This window comes from Mugil cephalus, chromosome 12 (assembly GCF_022458985.1).
Source record: "Mugil cephalus isolate CIBA_MC_2020 chromosome 12, CIBA_Mcephalus_1.1, whole genome shotgun sequence".
Lineage (NCBI taxonomy): Eukaryota > Metazoa > Chordata > Actinopteri > Mugiliformes > Mugilidae > Mugil > Mugil cephalus.
Window position 1 is genome coordinate 15,434,029 of NC_061781.1, and position 19,511 is coordinate 15,453,539.

At 43.2% G+C, this 19,511-nt stretch overlaps 1 protein-coding gene across 3 annotated transcripts in view; it reads left to right on the forward strand.

The window, feature by feature from the left end:
• The window catches only part of uggt2 (UDP-glucose glycoprotein glucosyltransferase 2), a 37,756-nt gene that overhangs the window by 14,669 nt on the left and 3,576 nt on the right, over nucleotides 1-19,511 (forward strand). The window contains exons 23-37 of one of the 3 annotated variants that reach the window (XM_047600744.1): nucleotides 2,215-2,346; nucleotides 5,130-5,260; nucleotides 5,409-5,504; nucleotides 5,713-5,815; nucleotides 7,370-7,449; nucleotides 9,288-9,477; nucleotides 9,582-9,740; nucleotides 9,917-10,002; nucleotides 12,645-12,729; nucleotides 12,955-13,037; nucleotides 13,187-13,267; nucleotides 18,414-18,518; nucleotides 18,614-18,698; nucleotides 18,793-18,975; nucleotides 19,080-19,240. In XM_047600744.1, coding sequence (XP_047456700.1) covers nucleotides 2,215-2,346; nucleotides 5,130-5,260; nucleotides 5,409-5,504; nucleotides 5,713-5,815; nucleotides 7,370-7,449; nucleotides 9,288-9,477; nucleotides 9,582-9,740; nucleotides 9,917-10,002; nucleotides 12,645-12,729; nucleotides 12,955-13,037; nucleotides 13,187-13,267; nucleotides 18,414-18,518; nucleotides 18,614-18,698; nucleotides 18,793-18,975; nucleotides 19,080-19,240 — 1,760 coding nt within the window. Of the gene's footprint in view, nucleotides 1-2,214; nucleotides 2,347-5,129; nucleotides 5,261-5,408; nucleotides 5,505-5,712; nucleotides 5,816-7,369; nucleotides 7,450-9,287; nucleotides 9,478-9,581; nucleotides 9,741-9,916; nucleotides 10,003-12,644; nucleotides 12,730-12,954; nucleotides 13,038-13,186; nucleotides 13,268-13,350; nucleotides 13,375-18,413; nucleotides 18,519-18,613; nucleotides 18,699-18,792; nucleotides 18,976-19,079; nucleotides 19,241-19,511 lie in introns of all 3 variants that reach the window. The other 2 variants (XM_047600745.1, XM_047600746.1) reach the window with 2 other exon arrangements.

A 19,511-nucleotide genomic window follows, 5' to 3' on the forward strand; every position in this document is an offset into this window, starting at 1 on the left:
TCATTTATTTATTTATTTATTTTTATTATTAATAATGCTGCAGCCAATGCGTCTCGTTCATGCTATACTTGTTCCCTGGCTCGTGTGATCTGCCTCCTGACAGAAAGAAAATAATGATTTTCATGAATATCATTACAAGCGAGATACGCGGGAATTGGATATCTCCTGTTTTCAAGTTGCTGAAGTGTGTCAACACAAACGGTAAACACAGAAAGGTTCTGATGCCAGCGGTTGAAGCTGATTAGGAACGTTTTTTAAAATGTATTGACTGCTGCTTTAAAACGTGACTACCCCTGAGGTGCAGCGGTGAAATACTGTTTCGTTATTTGTTTTGATAATGTACCGCAAGATCCGCAGCCAGCGGAGTAAACAAGGATTCGTCCAAGCAAAGAAAGTATTATAAAAGTATTACAAAATAATAGTTTGTTAGTCCTTTATTTATATACAGTATGCTATGGGTATGCAATATGTGTTAAATCTTCTCTCATGGTTTATGCCATTTTAAATTGAGTAACCGATCTTTAATCTGGTTTGGTTTATCTGATATGTAGCTCAAGCATAAAGCGAAAACAAGGGAATGTTTGTTTTAAGCTACTGTAGTTTATGTAGTAGCTGGCAACCAAATCAAGTTCATCCCTTTGATAGAAAATGCTTGTAATACTGCCAAAAAAACAGGCATGCTCGTTGTTTTGCAACACGGTCTGTTGGGACCTAATTCAGCCAGAAGTACTGGAGATTATTATTTATACCTAGGTATAAATACCGAAGCAAAATATCTGACACCTGATAGATTTAAATTGCGTGCAACCCTGAATGACACGGAGGCTGTAGTGCCAGAGTTATGCGTGAAAAGTGAGTTGGATGTTTAAATTTATAAGTTGACCCCCTGTGTCAGTTGAAGTTGTGCTACCGTGACGTGGGAGGAACGTTACTTCTCCGCTGATATAATCGAAAAGTATCTCATCGTTGATTTTACGCAGGGTTGTCGAACACAACAGTTAAAACCAGGAAAGCAACGCTGGGGTTTAACCATGTGCAGTCAGATCCCGCTAGCTTGATTGAAGTGCACCGTCAGAGAAAATGGTGATTGATGAGCCCATCTTCTCGCTCCTCAGAACACATTCAGGGCACACATGATGCTCCGCACGCCGCGGACGCCCAGACGAGCAGCATGCTCGCTGTCAGTTCCTCTTGAAGAATCGCGGGGGCCATCACGAGATGGGCTCCACGCGATGAATCTTTAACTAAAAAGTGCTGCTGTGTACCTGGTCTCCTGGAGCTGATGAATTGCTGAGCCCCTGCTCACTGCTCATGGTTGTGTCTGTCACACGCGGTCGGCCAAGCCTGACTATCACTGCGCCGCTGTGAGCCACAACCACCGGTTTTTCACCGTGCTCTGTGCGCGCGGTATCCACCGACAGAAAATTGTGCATAAGCAAACAAATTCTCAGTCGCTAATCAGCAATCAGCTGACAGGAGAGCTCCTGTCTCCCGTCAGGTGCAAGTCGTACAGTACATGTTTCTTTCGGGACTTACCGTAACAAACTGCCCTTCAATTATACCAGCAATAAACAATGGGGAGAGACTGGCCTGGAAATAGCAATGCAAAGATAGGTAGCTATGTGACTTGAGACCCAAAGCCAAGGGATATGAGTTTATTATTGGCTGCCAGACAGACTTGCTGACTGGATTGTGCTGACATTATTGGTATTTCACCTGTTCTCCTGAGGAGAGAATTGTTGGAAAAACTAATAACCTGACTCCACAAAGCCTCCACACTCCCACACCTAATTTGTTATAGACAAAAATGGCTGGGGTTTAATTAAGAGTTTGTTATATTAATTACAAATTGATTAATCTCATTTTGACTCGTGCATTTCTGACAGGTCTGGCTGAAATATTTTACGTTTGAATACTGTAGCGATTGCACTGACGCGAGGCATCGATGATATTGTGAATAATTGTTTGCCTCACATACATCATTCCCTACACCAATGCATCACTCCATTTTTTGTGTGTGTGTGTGTGTGTGTGTCTGTGTGTGTGTTATATTTTTTGGACAGACTGGAGTGGAAAAATATCCTTCAGCTACTCTACTGGATTTTCCAGTTAATCACTAAATCATTAATCACATCACAAATTCACAAATGTGTGAGCCAACAGTGCAATTAGTTTATCTAATATCCTAAACAAACTTTTGCTTTTCTGCTCCAGGGCATGGACGTTGATGCGTTCGAGAAGAAATTCAACACGCTGGAAGTGGACTTTGTCCGTAGTCAGCAGCTGTTCTGCGCAGACGTACTGAAACTCGGTCCTGGACAGCGGGCGGTGATCAGCAACGGCAGGGTGAGTTCGACAAACCGCTATCGACAGCTGGAGGTGTGGACTGGAGTGACATGACTCGGGATCTAATTTCCTGACATTTTGAAATTGATTAAATCACAAAAAAAAAAAAAAAAACTTGCTGCTCTGTTTGGACACCAGTGACTTATGGCTTCCTCCATGTGCCCATCCCTGTGCCCTTGTTATAAAAAGTGAGCGATGGATCAGCTGACACCGGATACAGTGAATATTGCCCTGACAGTGCATTAAGACATCCAGGTTAACGGAAGAAAACTTTTGCCGGTTTAAATGAGACACTTCTCATGTGGCTGATAACATAATCCTTAAAGAATGTAGAGAACCAGAACCCAGCCTTAAGTGGGCCTCAAGGTGTCACAAGGTGTCAAAATCATGGAATTACGACTTAATAATGCTTTATTTTCAACTACTTCTACTAATCATAAAAGTAAACTATAGATGTGCAACTGCCTGCACGGGAAGAGACAGTCAAGCTTCTCTCTTTTTTTCCTAGTAGGGTGACACACACAGACCTTATATTTAAAACTTTTCTGTCTCAACCAACACATCTAGCACAGTCAAATGCATTTTTTTTTTTGTTAAAAATGCCATTTCAAACCTGAGATACAGACGTAGCCTACGAATGGAAAGAAAGTGAGTCCACGAGCTAATTTCCACCAGCTAGCCCAAATCTGTTTTTGGCACATCCACGTTGATTTAAGTGTCTTGGACAAATAAAAGCATGAAATTGGACCCGAGCTGGATTTCTCCAGATGCATGAAACTCTCAGTGCTCGAGTCAAACTTTTAAAGCGTCTCTTGTTATTCACAACATGACACGGAACAGCAAAGTCGTATTGAGAGCGAGGGCAGTGCTGGTGCAGGATCCCCACTGCAACCATAGCCGAGCACCACCGGGGATGCTGTCTAAACATAGTGAACAATGTTGCTTGGGCAAACGCTGGAATAAATAGTCTGACTGTGTTCTGGGAAGTTTCTGTACAGGCAAAGATTGAAGGAAACTATCAAAGCAACGGAATTAAAGCCGCGCCGCCAGTGTAATTGCTTAGTTACTGATGCCTGAATTGTTCCCACAGCAACACATACAAATAGGCCGTTAATGTCTTGAAACACATATCTGATTTGATCACTCGAACGTAACAGTGCAGACAGTCTGTCCTAAAAACCTTATTTGAGCAGTCTGGGCAAGGCCGTAAAGTCTCCAGATTTGTCCTTGCAGATAAAACACCCCCCTCTGTCATCAAGTGTGATGGATGGGGGGAAGAAAAAAAAAACTGTAAATCAAAAATAAATCAGAGGACTCACCTGTTGGCTTCTTGGGAGAAACACGGATAACTAAAATCACAGCAGCTGTCTAAACGGAAACATCATCACGTTAAAATAACTGCGCAAACTTCAAAACTAGTGTCTCGCCAGGTGGCTGAAAAGCCTCCACCTGTTAAAGCATTAGTTGGGTTTTGTATTATACCAAAACACAGCTGTGCTGGAAACTGTCTCTATACTTGCACAGGTGATGAGAGGGGCAGGGGGGCAATTTGCTAATATTTAAAATTATGAATTATGAATCAGAAAATAGACTATTATACAGACACTCTGGTCCTGCTGCAAGTGCGACGTGTTTTGGGCTGGTGTCTTCAGTGCCTATACTAAAAGGTTAAAGAAAATCCCTATCCCATATGTCTCTTATTTGGGTATGCCCCTGAAACTGGCACTGTTAGAGGCAAATCTCATTTAGTTGCCAGACATCTCATTCTTCTCTCCTGGTCGGACCAAACACCCCCTGGCTTTGCAAGATGGATTGGAGACACTATGTACTTTCTTAAAGTTGAGGAAATCAGATATACCCTTAAACGCTCTTGGTAAAAGTTTAGGAAGATTTTGGACCAGTATGGAGTGCTACGAAAGCTCACAAGTCCCACTAGAAAGGGTCGCCGAGGATGAGGAAGGTAGCAGCTTTTCAGGTTAATGTCTAATCTTAAATGAAGGCAGTAAAATATGGGAACCTTATTTAAATATGATGTAAATTAATACTTACATCTTTAGCTTGTACGTGTTTTTATACTTCTATTTTCTATTTTCTGGGCTGCACGCCAATAATAATGAGATAAGTGAGAATCAGATATTTTAAAATGCTATGAAACCACAATCTTGTGACTCTTGTGACTTTAACAGTTAATACTTAATACGTGCAATTTACAGAACAATAACTTTATTCCACCTTTGCAACAGCTACTTCAGTTGCACAGACCGCATACTGTCAGCAAGACAAAGTATTGGTTAAATGGCGCTGGTGTCGTTTGCTACAGTTGCAGTGGGATCCTCCATGTGGCTGCACTTTTGGAACATTTTTCCCTCCAGCGCTTTTCAGAGTGCTTTCTTAGCACTGTCAAATCAGCATGACGTCTGCTTCTCAAAGGTCACAGGTGGCGCACGCGGCGCTGTGGGTGAGTGTGTATGTGTGCGCCGAGCTGATGACTGATGTCTCAGCAGCGGCAGTGCTGACAGGGACGGATGAAGGGGCCAGCCTCTGAGATGGCAGCAACAATTAATATTATCTTACATTCCTCTGCGGCGCTGGTAGTGCCCTATTCCTGAAATAGAAAGCCGTGAAAAGCAGACAGCATCGCCGAATGCCGTGACTTTAAGTGGGTAAAACTCCGTGTCACAATCACATTACATTTAATGTCCCCTGGGCGAGCGGTAAATAATACATCCTAAGATAAGAACTGGAAAAGTCATGTTCTGACTGCTTTATTTTCTTCACTCTAGGTCCTCGGCCCATTTGAAGAACAGGAGGAATTCACTGTGGAGGATTTCCACTTGCTGGAGAAGATTACCCTGAGTGGCTCCGCGGAGAAAGTCAAAGCCAAAGTTAAAGAGATGGGGATGAAACCAAAGCAGTATGTTTGCATCGGAAACAAAATGTGCCATTGCCTTTAAATGTCTGCGATTTGTGCATCATGTTTACCATTTTCCTTTGTGTTTCTATCCCTTGTTACAACTTGCTGACAATTCCTTAATAACTGACGGACTCTCTTTTCCCCTTAGAGCCAGTGACCTAGTCATGAAAGTTGATGCCCTCCTAACTGCAGCTCCTAAAGGAGAGATGAGAAGGGATGTCCACTTTATCAAGGACAGTCACAGGTGGGCTTTTTTTAATGTTTACTCTGCCATCATCCGTGCAATCTCACAGGGCAGTATTGGCTCTCCTTTTGTTATAATGGACCTGGAAATTGCTATGCCATCATTTCAAGCATTGCAGAAATGTGAGGCTTTTGATTTGCAGTTCTGCTGAATAATGGCTGTTCACCCCTGTGTTGAATTCACTTTTGTGCGCTGTTCTCCTCCTCAGTGTGCTCCGTCTCTCCCCGCGCGAGAACGAGGTGTTCTATGATGTTGTGGCCATCGTTGACCCCCTCACTAGAGAGGCGCAGAAGATTTCCCCCCTGCTGATTGTAAGTTGTAGAACTGGATTCTTCTCTCCCGTCTTCTACATCGGTTCCTTATAATAGCGAGGCTCTAAAATAGGCTCTAAAATCACTGAACGGAAAATGGAGACACTCAATGATCCAAACTTATGTTTATACGTTTTTAAGGACTTTGTTTTTTTCTGAAAAATGCATACTGCCTAGCCAAAAAAAAATCTATAAAAATGTACGTGTAAGTACAGTACTGTGCAATAGTTTCAGGCAGGTGTTGAAAAAAGGCTCTAAAATAAGAATGCTTTTAAAAATATAACTAATGATTGTTTATTTTTTATCAGTTTACAAGTCACATCAGTATTTGGTGTTACTACCCTTTGCCTTCAAACCAGCATCAGTCCTTATAGGAACACTTGCACAAAGTCAGGGATTTTGTAGGATTGTTGATGCAGTGGACGGCCAAGGAAACTTAGTGCAGCAGATGAAAAACACATCAAGATTATTTCCCTTTGAAATTGGAAGACGTCCAGCAGTACCATCAGCTCAGAACTAGCAGAAACCAGTAGGACCCAGGTACACCCATCTACTGTCCAGAGAATCTGGCCAGAAGTGGTCTTCATGGAAGAGTTGCAGCCCAAACTCCATCCTTCTGACATGAAAACAAGTCCAACCCTCTCAACTATGCATGAAATCATAAGAACTGGGGTGCAGAAATATGGCAGCAGGTCCTCTGGACTGATGAGTCAAAATGTGAAATATTTGTCTGTAGCAGTAAGTAGTTTGTTCACTCAGGCCTGGAGAGCTGTAAAATAATGTGTATCTGTAGGCAACAGTGAAGCATGGTGGAGGTTCCTTGCAAGTTTGGAGCTGCATTTCTGCAAGTGGAGTTGGGGATTTAGTCTGGATTCTCAATAGTGAGAAGTACAGGGAGATACTTATCCATCACCAATACCATCAGGGAAGCGCATGATTGGACCCAAATTTATTCTGTGGCACAACAAAGACCCCAAACACACAACCAACGCTAGTAAGAACTATCTTCAATGTAAAGAAGTCCTGGAAGTGACGGCATGGCCCCCACAGAGCCCTGATCATCGACTGTGTCTAGGATTACATGAAGAGACAGAAGGATTTGAGGAAGCCTACATCCACAGACGATCTGTGGTTAGTTCTCCAAGATGTTTGGACAACCAAACGGCCAAGTTCATTCAAAAACTGTGTCCAAGTGTAGCTAGAAGAACGCCAAATATTGATTTGGTTTAAATTTCTCTTCTGTTCATACACTGCAATGTGTTCATTGATAAAAATAAACTATTCACACTTCCATTTTTGAAAGCATTCTTAGTTTACAGCATTTTTTGACACCTGCCTAAAACTTTTGCACAGTACTGTATATATATCAGCGGCTATTTGGCTTTGTCATCTGGGGACCTTCTCTAATTTGATTAAGTGAGAGAGCTTAAACTAAGGCTTGATCCTTTCTCCAGCAAAAAAACTCATGAGTCTTACAGCCCTTGGCTGCATTAAATCTACTTTTCTCCTAATTTCTAACTGAGCCTCTTTTTTTTTTTTCTGTCAATCTTGCAGGTGCTCAGTCAAGTGGTCAATGTGAGATTGCAGGTGTTTATGAATTGCAGGGCCAAGTTGTCCGAGATGCCTCTCAAGAGGTAAGCTCCAGCTCCAACAGTAATTAAATTTTCCTGTTTGGCTTGTTTGTGTATCCTCTTACTGCTGCGGACTTCACATCTCTGCCTCACTCTGTCCCTTCGTAAGATTATACAGCGCAGATGCAATCTGCTTAATAACACCCCCTTTATTGCTTTGGGCCTCCACTTGCATCTCTGGGCAAATTGCTTGCAACTTTCACTGCTGCAGTTCAAGTCATGCAGTAAAAACAGTAATAACAACAGTGGTGAAAAAAAAAAACTATAGCAAATGAAAGGATGGGTGGATGGTGTGTCTATTATTTAATTAGTTTTCTTTTTAATTTGTTCCTTGATTGGCCAAGTCAGTTGTAGTGTTGGTATACAGACCTTTATATTTATACACAGTTATGATCCGTGCCTGATCAGATCAGTGAATATCTAAACTTATATACAACGTTTAATTTTTTTCTCATTGCTAAAAGGCTCAAATCCGCTGGGAAGCTCACCCTCTCTTTAGAAGGACAATTTACAATGACCTGTTTTGACAAGTCTTTCCCCACAAACCACTCACACTTCCACCCTCCCAAAGTCACCCACTTTCTGTCCCCCCGAGTGACATCTGCCTGTAATTGACACAAATGACTGCGGTTGTGCGAGATAAATAAGTTCCTCGTCTCCAATCGAGCTGCGGCACGAGTCCCCAGCAGTCTGTCATGCTCTCCTGCAGCAGTCCAGTCCAGTCGCTCATGCATTCGTTATTAGCCTTTTGTTATATATGTCTTGCTAGGTTCTTGGCGCTCATGGGTGGAAGACGGACAGAAGAATGAACAACAACTTACTATTTGTTGAGAGATACCGTGTTTCATTTGGGCGATTTTATCAAAGAGATCGTGAACAGGAGTTAATTCGTTCTAACCACAAAGTTGCATCTACCCTGCTCCATGTCCCTTTTAGCCACAAGCCTGGTAATTTTATAGCCCACCACAGGAGATGCTGCTGTCATTGAACACAGTCTTGAGTCATGTTCTGCATCAGTGGGTTCATTTCATTCACTGCTATACTTCTCATTGTTGTAAGACCGCAGCAAAGACCGCAGGGTGGCTCATCTTTTCTCTCGTTTTTATTCTCCGGGACAATCGGTCATCTCACAAATTGGAACCAATCAAAGGAAGACGCTGTGCTTCCTCTGGTGTACTGTTTTGCCTCCTCCACTACAATCTTTCCCTCAGAGCCTTCATTTGCTGTGGTATTAGCTCCTGCCTCACTCTGTTAGTGTGGAGAGTATTAACTTGTGAAATCTCCCTGAGAATAAGAAATGCGTGTTACCTTTGAGGGTGAGACGGCATTCTGAATTCAAAGACTTCGCGTCGGTGATGTTTATCATCTGCCACATTATCTGCGCTCATTATGACTCCTCCGTGTCAGAGGGCACAGTGAAGAAAAGCAATTAGCATAAAAATTAGCCCAGAGCTAGCGTCTGCGACAACCGTAATAAGAGAGGAAGGGGAACTTTTCTACTGTGCCGCTGTTAGTAATTGAGCAGGAACACTGGCAGTAATGGTATTAGCGTCCTCGCTTTGAAGAAATTGTAGAAAACCATCTGTCACAGCAGAGACCGTCTCTCCTGTCCTAGAAAGAAGACCATTGCACAACATGTCGTCATTTCAGTCCTCGCAGAAGAGGTCAATGCTTTCCTTGGGTGTACTTGTTGTCCCGGTCCAATAACAAAAAGGGCAGAGTATTCTCCGTTCATCGTTTAAATTCTCTTCTCTGCTACTAAATACTGTGTTGTAGTAATTTGCTCTTAATTGGCAGCACTTAGAGTGATTCCTAATCGTGTTGTCTGACTGTCTCCGCAGTTTTTACCGCTTCGTCTTGGAGCCTGACGTAACTTTCTTGGCCAACGAGACAGTGTCTCCGGGGCCAGTCGCCCGTTTCATGGAGCTCCCAGAATCTCCGCTCCTCACCCTTAATATGATCACTCCAGAGAGCTGGATGGTGCAAGCAGTTAGCAGCCCCCATGACTTGGATAACATCCACTTGAAGGAGGTACAGTGTAATCATTACTAATCAGCAATCCTATCGTTCTCACCCTTAAGTAGGGCCACAGCGCTTTAAATCTCCCCCCCCACTGTGTGTTTTTTTCTTTCCAGGTGAACGGGATCGTGGCAGCAGAGTTCGAACTGGAGCACCTCTTGCTGGAAGGCCACTGCTTTGACCTGTCCACCGGCCAACCTCCCCGAGGACTGCAGTTTACCTTGGGCATGAGTCAGGATCCGCTCATGTACGACACAATTGTCATGGCTAACCTGGTCAGTGGATTTGGCGTTACTTTGCATCGTGTTGCGTAGATGGTGTTGAAATCCTCGTGGGTAACCGCAGTTGGAAGTTTGGAACTCAAACTACAAAGTGGCAGACTTGGAATGTAAAAGCGTGGATTGTATTCCTACTGCAATTAGTCAGACTTTCACTGTTTCCATCACAACAGGGGTATTTCCAGCTGAAAGCCAATCCTGGCGCTTGGATCCTGAGATTGCGCGAAGGCAGATCAGAAGAAATCTATCAAATTCTCACGTGAGTATTGTTGTCTTTTTGATCTCATCACCTAGAGCTGTTGGCGCATTTCATCCAGAATTCAGCATCGAGGTCGTTCTCAGCTATCTGTACGTACTGGTGGCAATGAAGCCCATCGCTATGGTAACGTGGAGAGCTGCTGACACTGTGGCAACGCAAGGTTTTGATGAGTGCATGGAGTTCTCCACAGCGTAGAGGGTGCAGACACAGGTAGGAGGTGAGGGTTGCTATTAAAGAGAAGACGGAGCGGAGCGATGATTCAGCTGGTCACCTGCCATGCCATCCACCTCAGACTGTAGAATATCACCAGCACGATGTGTTTTAGTTAGCACGGCGTGGGTGTCAAAGGCTGCAGGTACTAGATTGGCCTGTGCTGGCGATGTCTAATTTCTGTATAGCTTTGTTTCGTTTGATACATTTCCAGATAAGTGCAACTTTTTACTTTAAGCAATATGTGTTTTTGCAATCTATGGAGCATAAAGAATGACAAATCACTCACAGTCAAGTGGTGATAATCACAACCATGGGTGGGAGACTGCTTGAGCAGCTGTTGTGCACCGTACCAGGCGTCCCTCCAGTCACACGCACACTGTCCTCCCTGGCTATCCCCACATAAGATTTAGGGCACATACAGCCCTCGGTTCTTCTGGAATCATATCAGACAACCAAGATTTATCCCCCCAATCCTCCAGGTGAAGCTAAGAGGTGATGTCATTTTTCACCTTGGCAGTGTCATTATTCTTGTGGTTAGCGGCACTCTGCTCTGGTTAGGTGGCCGATCAGCGCTTAGTGGCAGTGTCTGCGCTCTCCGGTCCCAGACTGTGCATTTTCCTCCTGCACCCGGCGCTGCCACAGCGCCTCGGCTTGACAGCGATGAATGAGATGGCCAGCTCCTCTCTCCTCGGAGCAGGGATACAGATTGATCTCTGGTGCTTTCTAACAGGAACCCTAAAGACTGATTTGCACCGGTGACAGCAGAGGGGGCAAAAACACAAGCAGCACTTGAGTGTAATAGGGGAAGTGTGGTCTGGGTCCAGCGAGGAAGGGGCATTTATCATAGTGATAAGGTTAGAGTTTTGCCTTTACTAAGCAGTGGGGTTGTAATGGGTTGCTGTGCATCAGAGCCTATTGCTCATCTCATCTGAAGTTCGCTCTTTGGTGTTTCACCATCAGACCCTGCAGACCCTGCCTGCCAAAACACATTCTGTACCGGGCAAATCAGTATAAAACAATTACACTGAAAGGCTGTGTTACGCAATCAATACTGTACAGACTTTCTCATTAAATCTACCAGTATATACAGCAGGGCTGGGAAGTAGCGATGGGTAAAATAATGGTAAGGTGATTCTTAATGATGATGGAGGGTAATGAATATGGTTGGAGTGTGACCTTGGCAGCGGTCCCAGTATCCACTTTTAAGCGCGCGCTCTCACTGTCTGTCAGTGCTCCGTCCATTAGTGGCAGTTTCGCTCGTTCATTAGAGGAGCCTGTAGTACAGTATATATTTTCTCTCTTTTTGGCCAAGCTTGGAGCATGTGAACCAGCCATCGGAAAAATCAGTTTTACTTAAATGGTTTAATTCGTGGGTGCTATTAAAAGAAAATCTTAGCCAGACTGATTGCTTGTTGTAGTATGTACTCAACCAATGTAAAAGCTTTAAATATATTTCTGAACATATTTCTACACTCAGTTGTCGGTTTATTAGGTACACCAGTCCAGTACTAGTCCATTTTGCAAAGTGGTTGGAAAAGTCGTGAGTGGAAGTTTAGTGCCAGACTGTTTTTTATTTTGTTTTATTAAAAAGCATTTATTTTCACTAGTGCACCTAATAAACCGACAAGTGAGTGGATAGTTTAACAAGGAGTAATGTTGTATTAACTTACTATGAATTAAGTTTTGATTAGATTAGATTGGATTCTTTATTTATCCCGTGGAAAATTCGGTGTCTTCATCGCATAAAAACGGATATGAAAGATATTTAAGTTATATAACATCATGAATATATAATGTTGTGTAAAATATATACAGTAGTAGCATCAGCAGTGAGCACATTCCAATTGGTTCCTCACAGAGAGACACTGGCAACAAAAGCCTGGTCGAACATGTCCAGCAGCTTCTGGCAGATATTAAACGATCTCCATCTCTTGAGGAAAGACGGACAGCTCTGACCTTTTTTTGAGTCTATGTTAGTCAACCAGCTGCAGACCCAGCTACATATAGGTCTGAACCACCTCTACACACTCCCCCTCGATGGTTATGGGCTGCAGGTGGGACCTAGACCTCCGGAAATCCACTACTGCAATTTTTTTATTATTATTATTTCTATTAGATTGCCACTTAAAAATATCTGTAAAGGTCAACCGCAAATTAAATGTGTGTATATTCAAAGCCAAATATAAAGATCCTTTATATACTCTTCAAAGCTGAGTCATCCTTTTGCGTCGGCTGTAATATTCTTCTATCACGTTAAAAAGGTCATGAATAATGAAATTTGCCATTTAACGATGCATTAATGCGCACATTAAATGTACATTTAACAGAATTTGGGCCGTTGATGAATATTTCTCAGTGTATTAATCAGTCCCTTGATCTGTACCCTGAGCGCTGGTAATTATTTTCTCACTCTTTGCCCACGTCTTCAGGCACGATGGAACTGAATCTCCTGCAGATGCCGGTGATGTCATTGTTGTGCTGAACAGTTTCCACAGTAAAATCATCAAAGTCAGGGTGAGTGTGGGTTTTTTTTTTTATTTCATTTTTTTTACATTCGCTGTATGCATCAAATATTAGATGCTTTGTGGAGCTGAACGTTATCGAACGATGAGTAAAACGGTCTTCTGCAGTTTTCTGCAATATCCACAGAGTTCACAGTTGAGTTTAAAGCAATTTTACACAGCCCGTAATAAAATCAGTTTGGATGTAACCGCTTTCTGTCGACTTTTATCATTGCAGGTGCAAAAAAAGGCAGAGAAGATCAATGAAGATCTTTTAAGTGAAAACAATGAAAGCAAAGGCATATGGGACTCCATAGCAAGGTGTGTATTCCTTTTTCACACAAACTGTTGTTGGCTTTAGCGGGTTTAAAGCCCTTTACCAGCTGGCAAGCTGGTTACAACTGTGAGCTCACTGATTGATGGTTGCGTTGATGTGCCTTCCGTTTGTCAATTACACCTTGCGGTTTCAGGAGATCTTACTCCTCCCCTGGATCCAGGCTGCAATATTATGCTGTAAGATCTAGTCTTGCAAAAAATATGTGCTTCTGTAGGTATGTGTGTGCATTTGTGTGTTTACCCCAACACTTCCTAACTGTGTGATCCTGTCTCCTCACTTAATGCTTGCTGTGTGAAGTGTTTGGAGCACTTTTGAGAAAAGGTAGGCAGTTTTGCTGGAACCCATTTAACACATAAAAACTTCTCATTAGCATGCAGTGTTTATTGGTTGCTTTCCATTCTTGTGCTACTCTCGCAGTGAATAAAAAATTAGACTTGGTATTATTTTCTAACAGCAATGGTAATACTGTAGAGATGTTTTTGGACATGATAAAAGCGTTATTGCATTTTTCGTTGTTGCGGTTATCACGGGTGGTGTTGTGACCTGCTTATGTGTTTGTGTTCATGTGTATGTGCCTAAACTATGATCACAAACACAATTCATACTCACACGAACATGCACATGCTGTGTTTTCATCAGTTTAAATGTGAATTTCAATCAGACAGTAACAAAAAGGAAAGTTTGGGGGCTTATTGTGTTTTCCCCTGGCTGCGCAACCTGGTCTTTGGGATGTGGACTGTCTCGTGTGGTTGGCTCAAAGGACGAGCAGCACCAATTAGACCAGTAATGTTACGTAATATTATACTTCATAACAAATCAAAAATCATTAACACCAAATAATACAGAATTCAAAAGAAAATGCAAGTGTAGTTGTGCAACCACCTGCTTTAAAATCGTAAGTAAAAAGTACAGAAAATAATGAAACATTGTTTAGTCATTTGCAGTTTGTGCAAAAGCAACACAAAACAACAAAGCAAGTCGATGTGAGTGTCTCCACCAGCGCGTTTCTGGAGCATTACAGAAGCGTGGTCTAGAGCCACGCTGCTAAAAACACCCGGCTGTTTTATTTTTCCCGCTTGACGCTTGGAAACCGAATCCTTCAGTGAGGAAGTCCATCGTTGGACAACAGTGGATCCGGGGTTATTGTCAAGAAAGGAGACGCATTGAATTGAATATTTCCCGCCATGTGTCCTCCCCACCTGTCATGTCTCCATTCCCCACCATTGGGGGGCGCCTGAATTAGACAAACGTGATCTTTACTATTAATTTTTCCTTGAAGACGATGAGTTTTGGGCCTATGTGCCAACAGCAGCATAGAGCACTTGTCATCGGAGCGTTTGGTTTGGCCGCAGTGAGTGTCCCATCTAAGGACTAATGTTCTTCTGGTGGACCTCCATCATGAGCCTGGGAGGACCAGCCTGCCTGGTGTGACCTCAAGTGTTTTGTTTCCGTGTTTTTAAGCTAGGTATTAGGCATTAGACGTAACTACCGTATATGACTGGACCTTGGACCAAAGATGGATTATTTAGTTTTTAGTGCCGTTAACAACACCTACTGTATTCACTGGAATGAAGTGAAAAGCATTAGCTTCTTGCATTCAATCAGAGCAGTGCAGTTGATGATGGACCAAACCCATTGCGAGGACTCTTGGAGGTTCTTTGCAATGGGTTTGGGGAGCCTTTTTTTGATGGGCTCACTACCTTAAAACGAGCTAACTGAAGTGCTGAAGTGCTGGTCCTTGTATGTTCTCTAAGTAGCTATAAAATAAGAACAAATATTGGGCCACCAACCTTTTATTGCCTGCTCCTCCTTCACCAGGACCAGATACACTGAAAGTGGCACTTGAATAGAGTCTTAAGGACATTTCCCATTGTGTGCTTGCCTTTAATTTCCCATGGTATGATTCCACTTGAGTAATAAAAATACTAATAACATTCAACGTTGCATAAAAGGTGATAGAAGATTTCAGCAGATATAATTGCTCCTTATAAGTTGAACATTAACCTAAATTTATCTGCTTTTAACTTGAAGAGTGCTTTCCCTTTGTCATGTCCAGCAAAAATAAAAATAAAACAAAATTGAATCACAAGCAGCACTTAAATCTTCTGGTTGAGAATATGGTCCAGCTTTTATAAAGGTGCTCTGGAGAGTTTAAACATAGTATCATCCTACTCAGTTCTATTAACTTCGGGTGAAGGCAGCTTAACTTTAGTGATTATGACTAATTAAATCTACCAAATGCAATCTAGTCTGAATAGCAAATGATTCAAAAAACAAAAAAGAATTATATAAGTAAAGGGTCTGAATATTTCTGCAGTGACAGATCTTCACCAGCGATCCTAAGTAGGATCTTACAAAATATCACTGGTACGAAAGTAAAGGTGACTTTAAAGTCTTTACTTCATTTGTATCCTCATTTTGCTTTAAGGGATTCAATATAAAGATCAGGACTGACGGCCATGTCTTCATCAACACTTCGCGAGTGTGTGTGTGAGGTGGCTGCATGCGTCAGTAAGCATCATTAAGCCAAAGTGACAGACTAGTGACGACTTGTCTAATGTTCAAAGAGAACTTTGGTTCTGTAAAGCAGCAACGGGACTGAGTGAAAATAGGTTTTTTCTTTCTTACATGCTCTCCTTTCTTTTGACGACTTCTTTCTTTCTGCGCTTTCTCTTCTCTTTGTTCTCTGACCTATGGAGAGGCGCCGTCTTCACCTGGTTCTCTCAGCCTGGGGAACTCTCCTTTATGCTGCACTTAGAAATTGGTTGCACAATCTCCGAGAGAGCAGTGGTAGCTGTAAGGGACGGAGCTGTGAGGAAACCTTAGTGCAGGGTTTTGGACGGGACTTTGACGGCCTAATGTTTTGTCCATTTGAATTTGGCCCTACGTCAAGTGTCGTTGTTGTCACCGACCACATAGCAGGGAAGATGTTCTGAACTGGAGAGTGAAGTAAGTTGTTTTTGAGTTTTTGGTAGTTAATAGTGAATGAATGAATGAATGAATGAATATTAGGGAATGATCCTGCTCAATCCGCCCAGTTGGAGGGCAAACAGAAGTAGATTTTTGTCCAGCTGGTGTCATCGGGATTTATCCGGAGCTCTGTGAACCCTTCCAGAGGTCCAGATTATCTAGGGTGAGTCAGCCAAACGGGCTCTCACCTGACCCCGTAAAGCTGCTTATCTGGGGGACCCCATTGTCGCGCTGGAGGCCCTTCATAATGGCTGGCTTAGTCATGGCGAGCGGTCGGCGTCCCCAGACCCCACCGATGTGCGGTGACTACCCAGAAGCTGAACTGCAGGGAGGCGTCATTTGTTGTTAAAAGTGGAGACGCGTCCGTAACATTTTCAAAGCTGCAAAATTGAGCCATCGTTGTGTTCGTGTTGTACGGATGTGGTGTGACTTACTAGTTAGACTCTTTTTTTGTGTGTGTGTGTGTGTGTGTGTGTGTGTGTGTGTGTGTGTGTGTGTGTGTGTGTGTTAGGGAGTTGGTTTTGGAGGACATTCAGAGACGAACAGTATTCTCCCTCCTCTCCCTTCACACCTCCCTCTCACACACACTGGTGTCTTCCTGGAGCCTCGAGGCCGAGGCTGTGGTTGTGATTGAGTGTGGGAGAGACGCTCCTTTCCTCATCAGCAGTCTGTTACGGACAAGGACACACAGTTTGACTGCAGACACATCTACCCCGGAGCAAGTCCTGATTTCTGTCCACTAAATGTGCCTTGCATCATGAGCCACCGCTCTGTGATGGCGGCCGGAGTATGTTGATGCCTTCACAAGTACAGAGAGTGTCCTTTTGGATTTTTCTTTCATTAACGCTGTCATCTCAACACGTGAACATCTGAACGGATCCGTTTGTTGACTAGTTTTTAAATTTCAACTTAATTAACATGCCACGTCAGTCTGAAACCTAATGAGGAGACTTGATGTGCACACATTAAAGTTTGGTTTCGTGCCATTTTTCTCCTAAGGCGCAGGGAGTCTCTTTCCTCCCTTGAATTTATTTGGCTAAGTGTAGCCCACAGTGGGGTCTGAGGCTTTGCGATGGATCACATTTCAGGAACCATTTTCTCTACTATTTTCACTTGCTGAAACAGGTGACGTCAAACCCGTATTACTTTCCAAAAGAATTCTATTCTCAGTCCTTCACGTTCGAGGAGCTACAGGTTGTCAAGGCGCGATAGATTATTGAAACATTTTATTATAATAGTTGTTGATACATTTTCTGACAAACAGCTGCTGTGTGTGTGTGAAGTTGGACTCATGCACATTTTATTTGGTTTCCCAACAGTGATCAAAAAATGGAAATTTTCTCGTTCTCCTTCACGGCCATCTTTTCTCTCCAGTCCTTTTTCACGTATCCTCATGCAGCCACGCCAGGTTACCAGGGCAACAGCTGTGGTTGCCTAATTCCTCTCTAAAAGTCTGGCTAAGCTTTTTTTCTTTAAATATTGTTCAGTGATTTCCTGTACCACATTTTTATTTATTAATCTGTACAGTAAACTCATTTATGACCAGAAGTAGATAGTGGTGGAAGGACGTCATTCCAAGCTAATTTGTGAGTAATCCAGTGAAATATGTGTAAAACATGGCAACTGCAAATTCCACGTATTGAACAAGAATTAAAAAGGAACAGAATGGGCTCCTGTAAATTTCTCTGCATGTCTCAGAGGAGAATATTAGTCTGTCCTCGAGAGATGCTGTTTCAAGACTATCTGATCTGCGCCATCACCGGAGCGTCAGTGGAGAGCGCGGTGAGGAGAGCACTGCTTTTAAAGAGGATGAGAGGAGCCGATGTGATTGCCGTGATTTTTCACCAACTCCTGACGCAATTAGCCATAATGTATGATAATGCACTCGTGCAGCTTATATTCCATTTTCTCCTGGTGAGGCCAACGCGCCCAGCTGCACAGAATGCACACTGTGAATAGTGCTTTTGACTCTGCTTCGAGCTCTGCAGCCTGATCACTAAAGATGACTTGATTCACTCGGTGCCTATCTTATTTTATCTTACATTCTATATTAGCTATATCTTAACACATAAACTCAAAGACCTGTTTAGGTGTTCACTTGTGTTTGTGTTAATATGTTAATTCAGTGCCAGCAGGATCCGAACTCGTGTCGCATTTGTTGATTTTCACAGCGCTTCCGTTCTCGTTCCCGTTGTTCTGTTAATGAAATAAAACACAGTGTTGCATGGTTTGTTTGGAAATGTTTTCTGCCGGCTATTATAACTGCTGCTTCCCCTTCCTCTTCACCAAAGCATGGTGGCTCCTGCCTTAGTTTTGATTTATTGCCACTGTACGGAACAACAACATCAATCAGAGCGCAGCAGACTCATGTATTACGCTCTCATTTGCAGCATCACAGGTGGCGGCTCAAAGAAGGATAGTGGCGAGAAGAAAAAGGAAGATATTCTAAACATATTTTCCGTCGCCTCCGGCCATCTGTACGAGCGTTTTCTGAGGTCGGTCACTTCCAAAAAAAACACACGAGCGCATTGCATTCCTTTTATCCCCCAATCCAGAAACTTAGCCCTGTCTCGTTCTGTACATGCCGCAGAATAATGATGCTGTCCGTCCTTCGGCACACAAAGACCCCTGTGAAGTTCTGGTTCCTCAAGAATTACTTGTCTCCTTCTTTCAAGGTAAACCATTTGCATTTATACAGATGTTTCCCCGGTAAGCAGTGCGCTCTTTTTTTTTGATTTACCTTACATTTGGTGCTTACTTCCCGTGTAGGAGACCATCTCTTACATGGCGGAGTCGTACGGCTTCCAGTACGAACTGGTGCAGTACAAGTGGCCTCGCTGGCTCCACCAGCAGACTGAGAAGCAGCGGATTATCTGGGGGTACAAGATCCTCTTCCTGGACGTTCTGTTCCCCTTGGCTGTGGATAAGATCATCTTCGTCGACGCCGACCAGGTAAAGGAGCGTCCCGCGACGTCGCGGGCAGCGTGAGGCCGATCAAATCAGGAGCGCCATCGATCCTTCCCGTGCTCAACCGAAGACTTTGTTCCCTCCCGCAGATAGTCCGGGCTGATTTGAAAGAATTGAGGGATTTAGACCTGGAGGGCGCTCCTTATGGCTACACGCCGTTTTGCGATAGCCGCAGAGAGATGGAAGGATATCGCTTCTGGAAGACCGGCTACTGGGCCTCACATCTCAGTCACAGGAAATATCACATCAGGTATCCTACCTCAAAGCTAGTAAATGGATTATAGCGGCACTCGTACTTGAATGTCTGACATTTTTACTTATGTCATTCAGATATTTACATTATACGTAATTTTGTTACATCATGAATTCATTTTTCAAGGCTTTATATAGGTGGACTTGCAGCTGTGTTTTTGTATTCAGCCGTGATACTCATAGCCTGAAAGCCAGCCCAGACTTTCCCCGCCCCCACAAGTTGTCCAGTACCGTGGAGTTGAGTTTGTTTTAGCATTAACAGCTCTGTG